Source organism: Accipiter gentilis, chromosome 30, assembly GCF_929443795.1.
Source record: "Accipiter gentilis chromosome 30, bAccGen1.1, whole genome shotgun sequence".
NCBI classification, from domain to species: domain Eukaryota; kingdom Metazoa; phylum Chordata; class Aves; order Accipitriformes; family Accipitridae; genus Astur; species Astur gentilis.
Genome location: NC_064909.1, coordinates 15,524,803 through 15,540,543, shown reverse-complemented (window position 1 = coordinate 15,540,543; position 15,741 = coordinate 15,524,803). Strand labels below are relative to the sequence as shown.

General features: G+C 52.7%; 1 protein-coding gene across 1 annotated transcript in view; it reads left to right on the top strand.

Moving 5' to 3' along the window:
- The window catches only part of ITPKB (inositol-trisphosphate 3-kinase B), a 71,955-nt gene that overhangs the window by 50,303 nt on the left and 5,911 nt on the right, over window positions 1-15,741 (top strand). The window contains exons 3-6 of the mRNA XM_049833636.1: window positions 5,065-5,164; window positions 5,798-6,011; window positions 9,142-9,346; window positions 14,723-14,824. Of these exons, the coding sequence (XP_049689593.1) occupies window positions 5,065-5,164; window positions 5,798-6,011; window positions 9,142-9,346; window positions 14,723-14,824 (621 nt within the window). The remainder of the gene's footprint in view (window positions 1-5,064; window positions 5,165-5,797; window positions 6,012-9,141; window positions 9,347-14,722; window positions 14,825-15,741) is intronic.

Sequence of the window (15,741 nt, the reverse complement as noted above, 5' to 3'; positions counted from 1 at the left end):
GAGGGGCCACTGCACCTCCCACCCACACTAGCCACAAGGGAGGGTGTTTGGGGAGTCACCCCGGCACCCGAGGAGCGAGCGAGGGTGCTGGGCACGGAGCAAGGCTGGCACGGTGCCTCTCCTGAGCCGCCGCGCTTGGCGAGGGGTGGGCAGCCGGGAATGTGCCGGTGGGGCTGCCCGGCCACCCGGGTGTTTCAGTTCTGCAAGGAGCACCGAGGGTGGTTGGATGTCAGCATGCTACAGGAGCGGGGCTTTCTCCAAAGTGAAGGGAAAGCCGGGGTGTCACTCACGCAAGCCCCTCGGCCGCAGCAGCTCCACTGAAGCCAGGGGAAGTGGTGGGCATTGGTGACACTGCTGTCTCCTCACAGTTTTCCTCCATCTCTTCTGATTCTAGGCTATTTCCTGATCTTCCTGGGAGAAAGGGGCTGAAGTTCTTTTCAGAATTGGGAAAATCATTAATTTAACACTGCTCCTACTCTTTCCCATCCCTGCCCTGGCTGCGTAATCTTGCCTCTAATGGTGCATGCTCTAGTTAATAAAAAGCACTGAAATACAGGTCCAGCTCCTGCTATTTCCAGGAACATTTGGTCCCATAAAACATAGGAAACCATAATTTAAGCAAATTAAATCAGTTATTGCCTATCTGTCTGGCTGAATGCATGGAAAGGGAAGAGCACCCCGCTGGCTCTGTGCACAGGGAGTAACACCAGCCAAATTCCACCAGCGGTCGCGCTGGGAAAGGGAGGCAACGGGCAGTCCCAGAAAGGCACATCTCCTTCAAGCAGACATTAAAGGAATGCCATATGCTATAGGGAAAATGTACAGTGAGTACTGAGCTCATCAGTCACTTTTTGTTTAATCTAATTAAACACAATATATCCTCTGACCTTCTGGGTTGGCACTAAATTCTCCTATGTTATTCTTTCCACATGAAGCTCTATTGACAGATGGGGAAAGCCTAGTTTGCTTTAAGCTTCAGATAAGTAAAGTTAAACATGCAGCAGATAAAATTGTTTTCCCAGCTCTGCTCTCCCACTGACCAATTGTGGGTGCTCGCTGGGAGGGCTTAACTCCTCCGGCCCGTATCCCACCCCCAGCTTGGGGCACCGCGCTTTGCGGTGAGCAAAAGTTGTAAGAGGGCAGAGGCAGAAGCTGAGTGCTGCAGCAACCCTTGAAAGCTCATATTTAGAGTTGGTTCTAACACTTGCTCAGCTTCATTTCTGTGTGGCAGATGATTAGGGAAAACGGTGCCGCTTCTCACTAAATATATTTCCAGAATCACTAAGTAATTTGCTACCTAACAGCTAATTAGTCGGCATTTGCTGATGCTGAAACAGGTTTTAAATAAAAAGTGTCGAATTGCATCAGGCACCTCGTGCATATTCCCTGCTTATACAGGCTACATGCTGTTGCTGTGTGTGCAAGGGCACAATCGGTCAACACGGCTTCGTGAGTTTTCTGGGAGGGAAAGCAACCACAGCGCTGGATTTGGGGGAGAGCAGGGTGCCACAGGCAGGCGCGGGGTTTGATCATGTAAATGAGTTGGAAGCGTGCTCAGCTTTCAGCGTGACAACCTGCGTGCTCATTTCCTTGCAGGCAAACAAGAAGAGCATGTATCTGCCCTCCACCAGCATCACTTGGTAAAGCCACCTGCAAAGCTATTTTTTCCAGTATGGTGAAAAATCCTTTAGTCTGAGTCCAGGGAGTTATCGCAGGTAACTCTTCTGTGTACGTACAGCTGCACCTGTGCTCCTGGACCTACACACAAATAACTCCTTGAAACATAAACCAAAAGTTACAGAAGAGCCTGGAGGCGATGCCCTTATGGTTCCCGATAGGCTGGGTTAAAGAAGATTTCTTTACTGTAAATAGCTTTAATACTTCCTTTGTGTATTAACAGTGCTGGGCAGGGCGGGAGGCAGCAGCCTGCCGAGCACAGAGGGGCTGTTTCTTGCACATGGCCGTGGAGTCAAACTGGAGTGGTGTGAACCTCGTGGCTGTGATTTTCCATGGCCAGTCGCAGGAGCTTGACATGGGGGTTGGCATGACCGGGATCCCAAGCCATCAGCTTTGAGATGTCGGAATTCATGCCGGTGTTTGAATAAACGCAGACCTCTTACTGGAAGCTCTCAGCCATCCCCAGTGTCTGTGGAGGACCCTGCCGATGGTTCGCAGCCGCATAACGTCTCTCTTGAAGCTGTAAGGAAAATGCAAAGGATGACATTCTGCCTGGGAAGAATTCCGTTATCTTCAGGCATAAGGGGGTGGCAGGATTGCTGGGGGCATTGGCCAGTGTCGCTGCTCCGTGGTCTAGCCTCTGTCTCTCCTCTGCAGCAGGTCGGCAGCCCCAGAGAGCAGGCAGATCAAGTCGTGCAGCTGCTGATTTACTAGGGGAGCTGCTCCTTGCAAAACTCGACTGCCTTTTGAGCACTCCCACAATAGAGCGACCAGACATTTTTTATAGATACATACAACCCCCCAAAAAATTGGACCCAGCAGGCTGCTCTGCAAAATGAGCTGTGCATAGTGGTCAGTAACACGTGATGGGCTGAGGGGACAGCTTCCTTTTGATGAAGCAAACTTTCCCTCATGACACTGGGAGGGAGCTCAGGCTTAAAACAAAAATCCAATGACTCCTGAAGGAATTGCAAAGGAGACAGTCCCTCCTCTCTCCTGCAAGTGCCCACATGGTTGCCCCCCATGAAGCCAGGGGGAAGAGGCTGCGTGAAGCAGAATTGCCGGTGACCCCTGCAGCAGTGACAGCTTTCCTCACAGTCTATTTCCAGCAAGCTGGGAGTGACTTGAGATGGATGAAGCCACCTCTAGCCTCTCCATAAAACAAGTCCTTAAAATCTGGGTTGGAAATGCCTGGCCACCTGAAACCTGGTTGTGCCTGGATGAAAACATTTCCCTCTGGTGTAAAGGGATGGGGATGTGCTACCTGTTCTTCATGCGGGTGTGCTCAGTGCCTGGCTTTCTGTCTTGTTGAGCTCAGCAGAAAGGTTGTTGTGGTGTTTTGTGTCTCCGGGGGACTCGGGGCCATTACCCTGCGCTGGGAGCAGTGCCGGAGCAGGGCACATTGCTTCTGGGAAAGCCCCGGGAGGGGGAAGCCAGGGTGGCTTGCCCTGCTTCAGGGGCCGCTTGCTTTCATTCTGCCTGTGCTTTGAAGTACCTCAAGGTTTTAGCTATAAAGCTCTAACCACTGAAAAATAAAATCTTGGCTTGGGAAGGCGCGTTGCCTTGGCGTGTTTCCTGGGACTGAGTGACTTATGATGCTGTGGGGGAGGACTCCTTCTCCTTGTTTTAGAGGAGGTGGGTCACACTCCTCTGGAGTCCAAACTCCCTCAGAGACTTTTTCTTTCCCCTTTTTTTCATGACATCAGCCAGGACTTGATGTTACTATTTTAAAAACAAAAGGAGGGGACACCCCCCACACACACTTCCCTCCCGCTCTCTGCCAAAAGGAGAACAAAGAACAGCTAAAGCGCACAAGTTCTGGCACTCTGTTTGGAAATAAAAACATTCATCCTCATGTCAGGTAGGGAACTGCCCGACCCCCCTGCCAAAGCAAGCAAGCCGGGCGGCAGAGCAAACCCGTGGCGCAGAGGAGCCTGGGCGAAGGGGATGCCCGGTGTCACCCCGCGCTGGGGCAGCTGCTTGCCAAACTCCTGCGCTGCTGTACCAGTGCCAGGGCACGCCGGGACGCTCCCGGCCACGGGCAGTCATCCAGGGAAAGGCCACCCTGTTCCTCCTGGGCTAGGAGGTGGGGAAGGACATTTCTTCTTCCCCTCTCCCACCGCTGGTCCCCACAGCGTGGGCAGCTCCTGCATCTCCAGGCTCCCCGGCAGGGCTGGTGCACAGCGCAGGGGTAACCCGATGCAATTTCCACGCTTTAGACACTAACATCTTTGTCTGGCTTCTTCCTCGCCATTTAAACATGTCAGCAGTTCCCAGCACAGATTCCTGTGCTGTGAGTTCACCCCGGACAAGTATCCAAACTGCAAGTCGGGGCTGCTGGCTCTTCCCCGCCTGTCTGTGAAGCGTTACTGGAACAAGGGCTGGTTCTCCAAACACGAGGAAGAGATTACTTGGGCTTTCTGGAAGGCTCCCTCCCATGCCTTCAGAGCAGAGCAAATGAGGATAATTTATCTGTGGGCTTCCGGCTGAACCCAGTAGCTCGGAGCAGCCAGGACTATGCCGTCTGTTTGTCCCAGCTCCTGCAAGAAGGCATTTTTCCATTGTCGCCGTTGTATATTGTTTGCCTGATTTGTTTGCGCCATCGCCTTCTGGGGCCGAGATAAGAAGTTGTCCCCCTGCCTTTTAATGGCGGCAGGTTCCTCAGCACAATCCGGGGAAAAACTGTCTCAGGAAAGAGCCTTCAAAAGAGGCTTTCATATGTCCGACAACCCTCGTTACAGTCATGTAAATAGTTTTGTGCGATCTATCTGGCTAGAAACACAACATGTCAGAAGGGAATTGTTCTCTAAAATGTAGTTATGGATGGGCCAAAGCAGGCGGATCAGCCGCATGCGGGTTGCCAGCTTAATGGACAAAGCAGCTGCCTTTCAGTGGGGAACAAAAGCCAGGCAGTGAGCCTATGCGCACTTGTGTGAGCGTCTCTTATTCCCCGTGGGAGCTGGAGTTGAGTTTTGTGGCCAGGTAGAAATCCTGGGCTCTCTCCCCTGCTCCGGCTGCCATGATCTAATGCGGTACCCAAGGATGGGTTAATGTCCCTGCTGCTTCTGCAGAGGGATGCAGGGAGCGGAGACAAGGTAATGCGGATGGCTGAGCTCTCTGCAGCAGAAGCAGCCAACTGGAACAACACTGTAACGCCATCCACTTTAGTGAAGTTACTCGTGATTTTTGAATGTAGAGTCGAAGCCCAGCAGCTCTGGCTTGGCACAGGGCAATGGGACAAGAGCAGATTCTCTGTTTGCTTCCATCCTGCGCTGGCTCCAGTGCCTCCTCGCCTGTCCAAAACAGCTGTGTGCTGCCTGAAGTAACTTTACGGACAGTAAAAGCTTAAAACATTGCATTCACCTTCATGATATTTTTCTCCCTTAGAGCAAATCATGGCGGAAGATCAAGAATATGGTGCACTGGTCCCCGTTTGTGATGTCTTTCAAGAAGAAGTACCCTTGGATCCAGCTAGCGGGACATGCAGGTACGAAGCATGGGGAGGGGCAGAGTGGTGGAAAGGCTCTTTGTTATCTCAGGTTAATGGGCTTCGTTGGCCAGAATTGCTTCTGACTGCTGCATGGATGTCACAGATTTCAGCTCCCACATCTCTAGCCCAGGAGAGTGACTTACCTAAATACTAGGGACGGTGACATGAAGGTGCAGTGCTCTGTGCTTTCGGTGTCCCAGGGCCAGCGGTATTACTGCCACTTTTTTCTCAAGCAGCAGAAAGCTGAGTCCTTTGGGTGAGACCCGAGCCCTCTTGCTGATCCACAGCGAAGAAGGTGATGCTGCCCAGCACAAAGATGCCCCACGCATGAGCCTAGAGTCAAAGGTGTGAGGTTACCATGAAGTATACAGAGGCTGTGAAGCAAATGTATTGGGTGCTGCAAAGCAGGTCTCTGCCCTGTTTAAGGTGTGATGTTGCTGGTCATAAACCTCTGACACTACATGTGAATCTGGCAGCCTGAGCTTGCAAGTCCCAGCCTCCAGGGACTCTTTCGGGTGCAGGTGTAAACAGAGATGCTTCCAAGTTGTTGGGCTGGCCTTCTTGTTTCGGGAAGGCACAGCATCATCCCCCATCCAAAACAAGTGCCACGTTGTCCCTTGTCACCCTCAGGTAGTTTCAAGGCAGCAGCCAACGGCAGGATACTGAAGAAGCACTGTGAATCGGAGCAGCGCTGCCTGGACCGCCTGATGAACGATGTCCTGAAGCCCTATGTTCCTGCCTACCACGGCGACGTTGTGAAAGACGGGGAGCGATACAACCAGATGGAAGATCTGCTGGCTGAATTTGACTCCCCCTGCGTTATGGACTGCAAAATGGGGGTCAGGTGAGTGACTTTGGGGACATTGTTTGAGTTTTATGATGGGATACTCAAAGCAAATGCATTTCCTGGGTGAAACCCTCCGAAACACACAAGTGAGAACCTGTCTTCAGGAAAAGCTAAGCCAACAGCGTGAGGAGAGCACCATGGGGAAGCCTGGGTACAGGAAGGACACACTAGGCTCTTTCCTACTCTGCTTGTTGACTGTTGCTGGGAAAGTGGTTTGGTGCAGTGGAGGGGACAGCACTCTATTTGGGTTTGGGTACACTAGAATGGCACAGTAGCTTTTAGGAGGATGGCAACCTGCCTCTCACTGCTGCAGCTGGACACAGCCAAGGGGCAGGGAGCAAAAGGTGTGGGACATCCTGCCCAGGGTGCCAGAGAAGTGAAATAAAGGCACTTGGATGGCACAGCTTTGGTGAGTGAGAAACTTTCCCTCTGCTCACTCTTTGCTTCCATGCGCACTTGAGGGATAAAATGTGTGTCCTAAGTAGTTAAGTGCCTTTCATGCAAAGCTCTTGAAATGTTTCCTAACAGATGAGCAACATTACCCGTGTCCTCCTCAAGAACCATCTACAGATATGCCAAGATCCCAGGCTGCAGCCACTTGGCCAGCAGCAGTTTTTGAGCTAGCAACTCCACAGCTGAGAGGGTGTCCCGGAGCAAATGGGAGCAGAGCGGGTGACCCCAGGCGGCTGCCAGTTTTGGAGTAGCCTCGGGCCACCGCTCGGCCCTGGGTCTGCTGCAGGCTGGTGTCAGGGTGGGTTGAGACCCCCCTCGCTGGCTAAGGTGCAGCCCAGACGCAGTGGAGATGCTTGCGCTGCTGGAAAAGCTGATGGTTTCTGTGGGAGGGAGGAATCTTTTTTTTCCCCTCCTGAACTCCCAAAGTGAAACTCGAACTGGCGTGTCGGGCTGTCGGCAGGGAAGAGGCGAGGAATACTTTCCACCGGAGGGGTGGAGAGAAGGGCAGGGGGCCCCAGCGCAGCCACGTGGCCCTGGCGGACACACACCATGCTGCCGTGGGACAGAGATGGGACCCACTCTGGACCCAGAGAAGACAGCCACCAGAAGAAGACCTGCTGGTCATGCTGCCCAGGTGCTCCTGTGGCTGCCTCTGGGAGGAGGAAAGCCTCCTGCGCACAAATCACAGGTTGGGTGATTTGCGCAGCTGGGTTTTGGAGCTAAGCCAGGCACATCAGGCAAGGGAGCAAATGTGTTGGGCATCATCATCATCATCATTAAATAAGACGGTGCTGTGGGAGGAGCTGGTGAGGGAGGGTGACTTGGGCTAATGTTGGGGAGTGGGGCATCCCCATGGCTGCGCAGGAGAGGCTCTGGCAGATGAACTAAACCTCAAGGCTATTAAACCTGTCTGAGCCAGCAGCTTGCTGCCAGGCAGATACAGGTTTGGTTTTTTCCTGCCAACCTGGATGTGGCAGCCTCCTGCAGTCACCCCTAAACAAAACTTTGTCTTTTTTCAGCCCTGGTAATGGTTCAAGCCTGGAGTGATGTGGGGGGACCAAACCGCAAACACAGACGATCTGTCATTCTCATCAAAAGGAAATCTAGCTTTCTGAGCAGCACTTCTGAGCGTGCTACTGCTTTATGCTGCTATTTTATTCTGTCTGCCCAAAAATCATGGGTTTGGTGATCTCAGCTAATGCCTTTCATTGCTTTTATCATCTGCAGTGTTTTTCAAAGGGGCTGATGCTCTGGGAGTGTCTGCTCAGTGATCATATGCCTGCCCGGAGAAAAGACACTAGTCTGCCTTGCTAAACCTGTGGGAAAGACCAGGAAGACCGTTCCACGCAGTCTGCCTAGCATCCTCCCTGTGCATTTTGCTTGTTTCTGGCAGTGAACTGCATGTTCAGTGCTGGGATTTTGGCACGAGGGACATGGAGAGAGGACACGGCCCCTCTGCAGAGCTGGTCATGGCTAATGGGAGGTGTAGAGCAGTTTGGATTTGGGGGGAAGGAGTTGACAGATAGGGTCATTCCTGTGTGGTTTTGCTGGGACATCTCACCTGGCTTGGCGAGTTGCTTGGAGAGAGCCTGGGCTCTTGCTGGGCTGAGCTGGGGCAGGTTTGGGAGCCAAGAGGAGTTACATAGTGGTTTATTACCACTTCAGGAAGTGTTATTTTGTGGATGACAGTTTTCTGCATGCCAGAGTGCAGAAGTTTTCCACCAGCGTGCTCTGGCCCAGAGTGGTGCTCCTCTGAAGGATGCATAAAACCAAGGTCTTTGCACGTTCCTCGCACTCTCCATCCTCCTTCCTCCATTCCCCCACCCTGGCTGCACCCCGTGGTCCTGGGAGGACGGTAAGCACCTGGCCAAGGCTGCATCCCTCCCTCTGCTCCATCCTGTACAGGAAACTTTAGCTAGATAGTCCACTTAGAACAGGCCTATACTGGGCAAAGTCACCAGCAGCTAAACAGCCCTGTGTGAAAACACCCTGTTTAGCAGCCTGCAAGGCACAGCTCTCATGGTGCACAGGGTGAGGCGATGGGAAAGCACAGGAGAGGCACAGGAGAAGCAGCTGCCCTCCTCCTTCCCCCAAATCCAAACTGCTCTACACCTCCCACTAGCCATGCCCAGCTCTGCAGAAGGCAGGAGGGAGCAGCAGCCGCCCACATCGGCCAAACCTCGGAGGGAGCGGCAGCTAACGACAAAGGCTGGTACGCAGCAACCTCCCTCTTGCCTTCAACTCAGCCAGGTCCCAGAGCATGTGGGCAGTTTCCTGGGCACATCTTGAAAGCCATGTTTAGTTCGTCAGAGACGCTAAGTCACTGCTCAGGTTTGCTGAGCATTGGGAAACAGACTCCCCCAGGACCAAGGGGTGGTAGCACCAGCAACACCATAAGGACCTGCAAGAAATAACCTCCCTTGTTACTGCCAAACTGGTTGTGGTCCTTAATGAACTGAAAAGCTATCAGGTGTTGATGATGGGGTGCTAATTAACTCAGGATCAATTCACCGGCAATGAGGCTTGCTCTGTCATTTTCTATGCTGCCCTACGCTGTAGGGATCAGATATCATAGGTAGGCCTGATTTTGGGGTAAGGGCTGTCTGTGGGCATATGGCACCTTGCGTGGTAGTGCTATGGCCCTGCTAATGTCCCCCGCCCTCACTCCTTGCAGGACATACTTGGAGGAGGAGCTGATAAAGGCCCGGAAGAAGCCGAGCCTGAGGAAGGACATGTACCAGAAGATGATCGAGGTGGACCCCGATGCTCCCACTGAGGAGGAGAATGTGCTGCGGGCAGTAACCAAGCCCCGCTACATGCAGTGGAGGGAGACCATCAGCTCAACCGCCACGCTGGGCTTCAGGATTGAGGGGATAAAGGTGAGGCTGCTCCAGGCGTGCAGAGCAGGGGGAACTGCTGCTGGGAGCATTTGGAAACCAAACTCACTCCCTCAGAGGCACACACACAGCACGCTGGTGGCGAGACCGTGTCACATCAGGACATCCCTGGTCCCTGCAGCCAAACTAGCCTTGTCAGGCACCTGGCTCAGGGCAGTGCTGCTCTTCTGAGAGCACAGCTGAGCTCAGGGCATCAATGTAAGAGGACAGTTTTAGCCGTAATCTCATTAAATCAGCTGCTTGGTTGATTTCCCTGACTATGAAATGCAAAGTGCCATTCTCTAACTTGAAGACTCAAATTAGTTTTCTTTTGATACTGCTGTGCCGCTAGGCTGAGCCATTAATCCAAATCCCAGGTTGAACGTGTGCTGATCCATGTTTGGAGCTGTGAGGTTAGCTGCAGTTGGTGAGGAGCCTGTATTTACATCCCTGTGTGGAAAAATTCAGCAACAGACCACTATGAATGGGGCGAACACAAGCAGCAGTACTTTCGGCTGGCACCTGCATGTGTGTGTAACCTGTTAACTGTGCTTGCTCAGAGCTAATGCTTGCATTTCTGGAGATACCTGCTAGGATGCTCTTGTGTCCCCATTAGATGAGCCAGCCCAGGAGTTTTTCTCCTGGCAAGCAGACTTTGTGGTGAGAGAGATGTCTGCGATAGCACTTGAACAGAGTTAGGTCTGTAGCCGCAGAGCAGTTGTATTAGTGATAGAAGACTTGCATGAACATTAGCAATGGCATATGCCTTTTGATAGCCAGCCAACATGAATTAAAGGTAATATTGCACTTGAGCGAAGCATTTCATCGCGTGCCTGGACATGATGTTGGCTTGGCAGCTGAGGGGAGCTCAGTCAAGTCATGCCTGCAGTAATTCAGGCTTGGGGCACTGCTGGGGACCCAGGCGGTAGCTCAGGGCAGCTGCTCACTCTTCGCAGAAATGATGGCTCAATTTCTACATGTATCTTGGTTGGAGAAGTTTCTTTATCTTGATCACAGATCATTTTTCTCCTCTCTGAGTTGGGCTGGATTCTCCCAGAACGCCCGTCTGGGTCTCTGTGGCCTTAAACTCCTGCACCTCTCCTCTCCTGATTGGAGATAGTGGTGTCAAAGTGATAGAATTAAAACAAATGAAGCCGTTCCCTGACAAAGCCTTTACATCAGATTTTGTAGACTTTCCTGGTAGTGTTCCCCTTTGCCTTGCCAGTCAAACAGCAAACAAATGCAGATGTTAGACCACGGGTTTAAAAGGTGATCATCAGGAGTGGGTCACTCAGAGCTGCTACTTCTGATTACCCGCATACCAAACCTCCGGTAGGAAGGGACTTGCCTGTCCCACTGTGCAGGACAAAGTCTCTGGGCTGTGGAAAGCCCAGCAGAGCACGTTGCACGTAGGGAGGAGGGCACCACCTTCATTGAACTGTTTCATGGGCAGCAGAGGACAGTGCATTTATCTCTTAACCACTCTCAGAAACCCAAGGAGCAGCCCTCGGGCTGAACCCCTTCAAGAGTTTTCTGGCAAGCAATGCAAGGCTCCCGTGCCCCTGCCTGGGATGCTGCTGGTCATGCTCCCCCCACAGCAGCTTTCTGTGGTGCCCTACATTGGGTCAGGGCACTTGCCTGCTCATGCAGCTCTTCCCTGATCTCCCCAGCTCTCCCAAAGACCCTTTTCTGCAATGGGCACCCGCAAGCACGCTGTGAGCTGCTCTGGCTCGGGACAACCCTTTGCCTAGTTCCCATTGCTGTTGTTTTGCTGGTGCTTATTATAAACCTGAGGCTATATAAAAAACAGGAGTGGGCCAGCTGGGACCAAAGCTCCCATGCACTGTTTCTTCTCCCTGCTTTCTTGCTATAATCAGGAATATCTGCCTATTTATAGTCCAACATGATATATCCTTGGCCTCCAGCGGTGCTTCTCAGCCTGTGATCTGGGGACATTTAGGGGGCTTTATGGCAAAAGCAGGTCATATTGAACCATTTGAAATGAAAAATGTAAAAAAAAAAAACAAAACACAACCCACAAAATTCCCACACAGGCCAAAAAACACTGTGGAGGGAAATAAAAGCCATAAAGGAGTGGTGAGAGTTGCTCCTGGTTTAGCCGACCATAAGTGAGCTGCTGTGCAACGTGAGCTGTGGATTTTTTTTTCAAAGAGGTGAGGCAGCCCTTTAATTGAAAAATGTTGAGAAGTGCTGGCCTCCAGGAGTAATCCTGCTGCTGCTGCTAAGGGCTGACTAATTCGATCAAGGCTCTAATTACTATAATTCTCCTTAAATCCCTCAGCTTCTGCATTATTTTCCCCTAAGCTACAGCATTAACAGTTCATGCTGGTTCCCTGCTGGCTTTTTTTCCAGCAGGGCTGTAGAGCTGGTCGTGCTGTGCCATATCCCTGTATTTGCCCTATTTCTGAGGTCGAGTCTCTGCATTAGGGAAAGCACCTTCAGTGCTTCGAGCTGCTACTGAGCCCTCAGAGGAAAATTCAGGAAAATGCTATCTAATGACAATTCCCCCATGGTTTCTTTTCTGCTGCGGATGCTTACCTGGGAAGAGCAGGGGTGAATCTGCGCTGCCCCTTCCTCATGGCTGGAGGCTGATATAGGAGAGCACCTTGCCGTGCAAGGGAAGGGCAGGATTTGGCCCTGGGCGTGTGGGCTGGAAGGGGGCATAGGGGAAGGAGAGGAGCAGCGGTAACCTTTGGGACAGCGCAGGCAGGTGAGGTGAACAGGCAGCTCAGGGTTGGGAATGAGGATGGGGACCCTTTCCTGGCTGAGCACTTGCTTTCCCAGGTGGCCTCAAGGATCTGGTTCTTCCTCTTGAAAATGGAAATTTTCCACTGCAACAGGAGATAATGACACTCATCTAACTTTCTGGAGTAGCTTGAAACTGCTAGAAACAGTAGCTATTAATAAAATTACCGTGCTAAAAGTAATCCAAGTGATCCCTGGTGACCCAGTTGAAGCTTACTGGAGCTCATTGCAAGAAGTGTCACTCCTGAGCTCCTGCTCTGGTCTGAGAGTCACTCACCATTGCCTGCAGCAAGGCCATGGTGGGATGACACTCCGCAGGGCTGGGATGTTTGCGGGGTCCCAGAGCAAGCCCTGAAAGCCTTCACCTGACTTTCCCAAGATGGGCAGCTCACAAGCCCCATCTGAGGCCGGACACAGTGCCGGAGGGAGAGCCGGCTGACCCGAACCCTGCCCCAGTGACGCCAGTGCAAACTGGAATGGCTGATGGGGCGGAGGTTGCGATAGTCCTTATCAGCCCCCCTCACATTTCTGCTGCGTGGAAGCCAGCCCCCTTGGGGCTTGGACACCTGTAAATGTCATGGCAGTTGTCAGCCCCATGGCAGCAGCGTCTGGCTGGGCAAGGAAACTGCGGGAGGTGGGTAATGATGGGACCAGGTTTACGGATAGGCTGTTTGGCTTTTCTGAAGCCTAGATTGCCTTATCTGAAAGGCCATCTGTGGTTTTCATTTATTTTTAGGAGCACTTAGAAGTCCATCTCCTTTCTTGGATGCTTTGTGGAAAGTTCTGCTCTTTACATGTGAAATTAGTGCTGTGGCACTTCTCCAAATTGATATCTATTGTCCTCCAGGGAGAGGGCGGGTTGATTTCTGAACTGCCACGTCAGGGCTCATGTGATGGACGTATAGCGGCGTAGCACCCTTCCCCTATATATTCCGCACATGCCACAAGAGCACCCTTGGCGAGGCCTCCTGCTTGTGCTGCTGCCGCCTCGTGAGACACAGCTGAAAGCAGCGACGCTGGCTCTGTTCGGTCCATCGGCAGGATGGGTGCTACGGCAGGGAGGTCTCCAGCGAGAAGGTTGTCCCTGGCCCCTGCCGATGTGTGCTCTGGCGGCCGTTCGCCTTGCTTTTATGCCCTGTGGCAGCGTAGTGGTCAGGTTGGGTCCAGGGTGGTTTGAAGCTGGGTGCATTGGTGGCACCTCGTACAAACAAAGTTTTTCCTGGAGACTAAGACCTTTCACACGTGGCTTTCATTATCGCCTTTGTTAACACTTGCACAAAACGCAAGCTGGAAGTTGGAAGTGTGCTGTGTGATTCATCCCAAATGGCACATCAGGTGTGGGTTTGGTGCTGGGCTTGCCTTGCCCAGCTCTCTGCAGCCTGGGTGCTTGGCCTTTCCCCAGGCTGGACTGGCCACTGTGCCCATGGCCAGCCCTCTTCCAGGAGGATGCACGTGGCCCCATCCCAGGGCACTTACCTGGATGGGTCTCAAAGACCTGCCAGGGCACATAGATCTCTGGGGCAGGTGATTTCATTGTGGTCTCTTCCTTCCCCAGCCTCTGCTCTGCTTCTTCATCCTTACTTCATCTTCCCCAGCCCACAGGATGTCTTTTTGGCCTCTGTCCCTTCACTCTATTGTATGCAAACGAGCTGTCCAGAGCGGTGAGATGGAGCTCTGCAAGCGGAGCTGTGAGCACGAGCATGTGTGGTTTAAAATAGCCCCTGTATCCAGGAAGCGAGCGCTGCCGGCCCGACCCACAGCTGCTCCGGACAATGAAATGTGCTGATCTGAAAATCAGAGCCCCAGCAGCAGTGGGGAAATGGCGAGTGACCTACAAAGCTGCCCAGGGATTCAGCTGGGAGCCTCTTGGTCAGGGCTGCGTGCCATCCCCACGGCAGACAAAGCCACGCCGTCCCTGCCGTGGGCCAAGCACGGACATCCCTCTGGGGAAGAGGCGGAGGACAGCACAAGGCATCTCACTGTGTCTTGGTGCCACGCTGCTGCTTTCGAGGGTTTGCGATCCATGGGCTATCAAAGGACTAGAGAGACAAGAGAGCTGTGGTCCTCGCTCCTTGCCTTCTCTCCTTGTTTCAGTGGTTTGTGGAGGACTTTGTGCGGAGGGGTTTTTGTGCCTGCTTCTGAGATGTTGTCTCTGTCCACACTCAGTTGTGTCCTGCCATGGTCGTGCTCTGCTTTCCTCCCGAAGCAGGAGTGCAGCCCAAGACTGGTGTCAGTGCTTGTGATCCGCCACAGCAGTGATGAGAAGCCATTTGGGCACGGTGTGGCCACGGACAGGTGGTCTCCAGCCACTGGTGGGCATTGAGCGCCTGGTCCATGAGAGGTAGCTTGTCCACATCGCTCGTGACCTCAGCAACTACGTGGTGGTGGAGACTTGCCGATTGCATTAGGGGGCAAAGCAGCGGAGCTGTGGGATGGTTTGGGATGTGCAAGGCAGAGAGCTGCTACCTCTTCTCACCCGTCCTCCATAGACAGGTCCTTTAGCTGCCAAAAAAACCTGGTCGCATCCTACTCGGGGACATGCTTGGCTATGAAACGCCTGTCCTTGCCCTGGCTCCATCCCTATCCTGCTTACCACTATCCCTTCTTTTCAAGAAAGAGGATGGCACTGTGAACCGGGATTTCAAGAAGACACGGACAAAGGAACAAGTCACGGAGGCGTTCAGGGAGTTCACCAGAGGAAACCGCAATGTTTTGGTGAGTGGGGGATGCTGGGGGGGCTACCGGGAGAGGGCTTCTCCTGTGGGGGCTGCCCTTGGCTCATCAGCTCCCTGCCCTGAGGGGCTGCAGCCTGAGCAATCTCTCTTAAAAAGCAGGGAAAATGGCAGAGAGAAATGCCATCTGGTACAGGGGTGAGAGGAGAGCAGCGGAGGGCTGGGAGGGGACATGTTTGCTGCAGCAGCATAGGTCCAAGTCTGCTGAGGATGCTCAAGGGTTGGTCCCAAAACTTGCTGCAGAGGCACAACCATGCTCAGTCCCCTCATCCCTGGGGCTGACGGCAGCCTCCGGGTCTGCTCTTTACCCCAGTATGCGATGGCATGAGCAGTGGGGGCTCCCACCCTGGCACAGTTAGCTGCCCCACACTCAGTCTTACAGGATGGGTGGCCAAGGGCATCCCCCTGCCTGCACCAGGTGCCCTTCACATGAGCAAGCCACCATCGGCATTTCCTAAGTTCCTCTATGTTGCCAGGACAATAAGAGATGTTACTGTAAACAATTTACACCGTGTCAAATATCTTATTTGACAAATTGGTCCCATTTTAAGCTGTACTATGTGAAGCCTACAAACGCAAGGCTCCAGCTGGAGTGGCCCTTGTCACTGCCTCCTTCAAACTGGCACGTTCGCTTTGACAAGAGTTACCCAGGGATCATTGCTGGATCTGAAAATGAAGTCACCTGGCTGCATTTCATCCCCAAAGAGCTTGGAGCACACTCACACCATCATGCCCTGGCTTTGGATGGGGGTCCTTGGCCAAACCATTGCAATACAGCGACCCCCACATCTCCCCAAGCAGTCAACGTGTGAAAATTTAGGTGTACTATAGTGCCCAGATACCTGCTGTGCATGTTCCTGTGCTTAGTCTTTCTATCTAAACCTCAAAATGAAATTATCA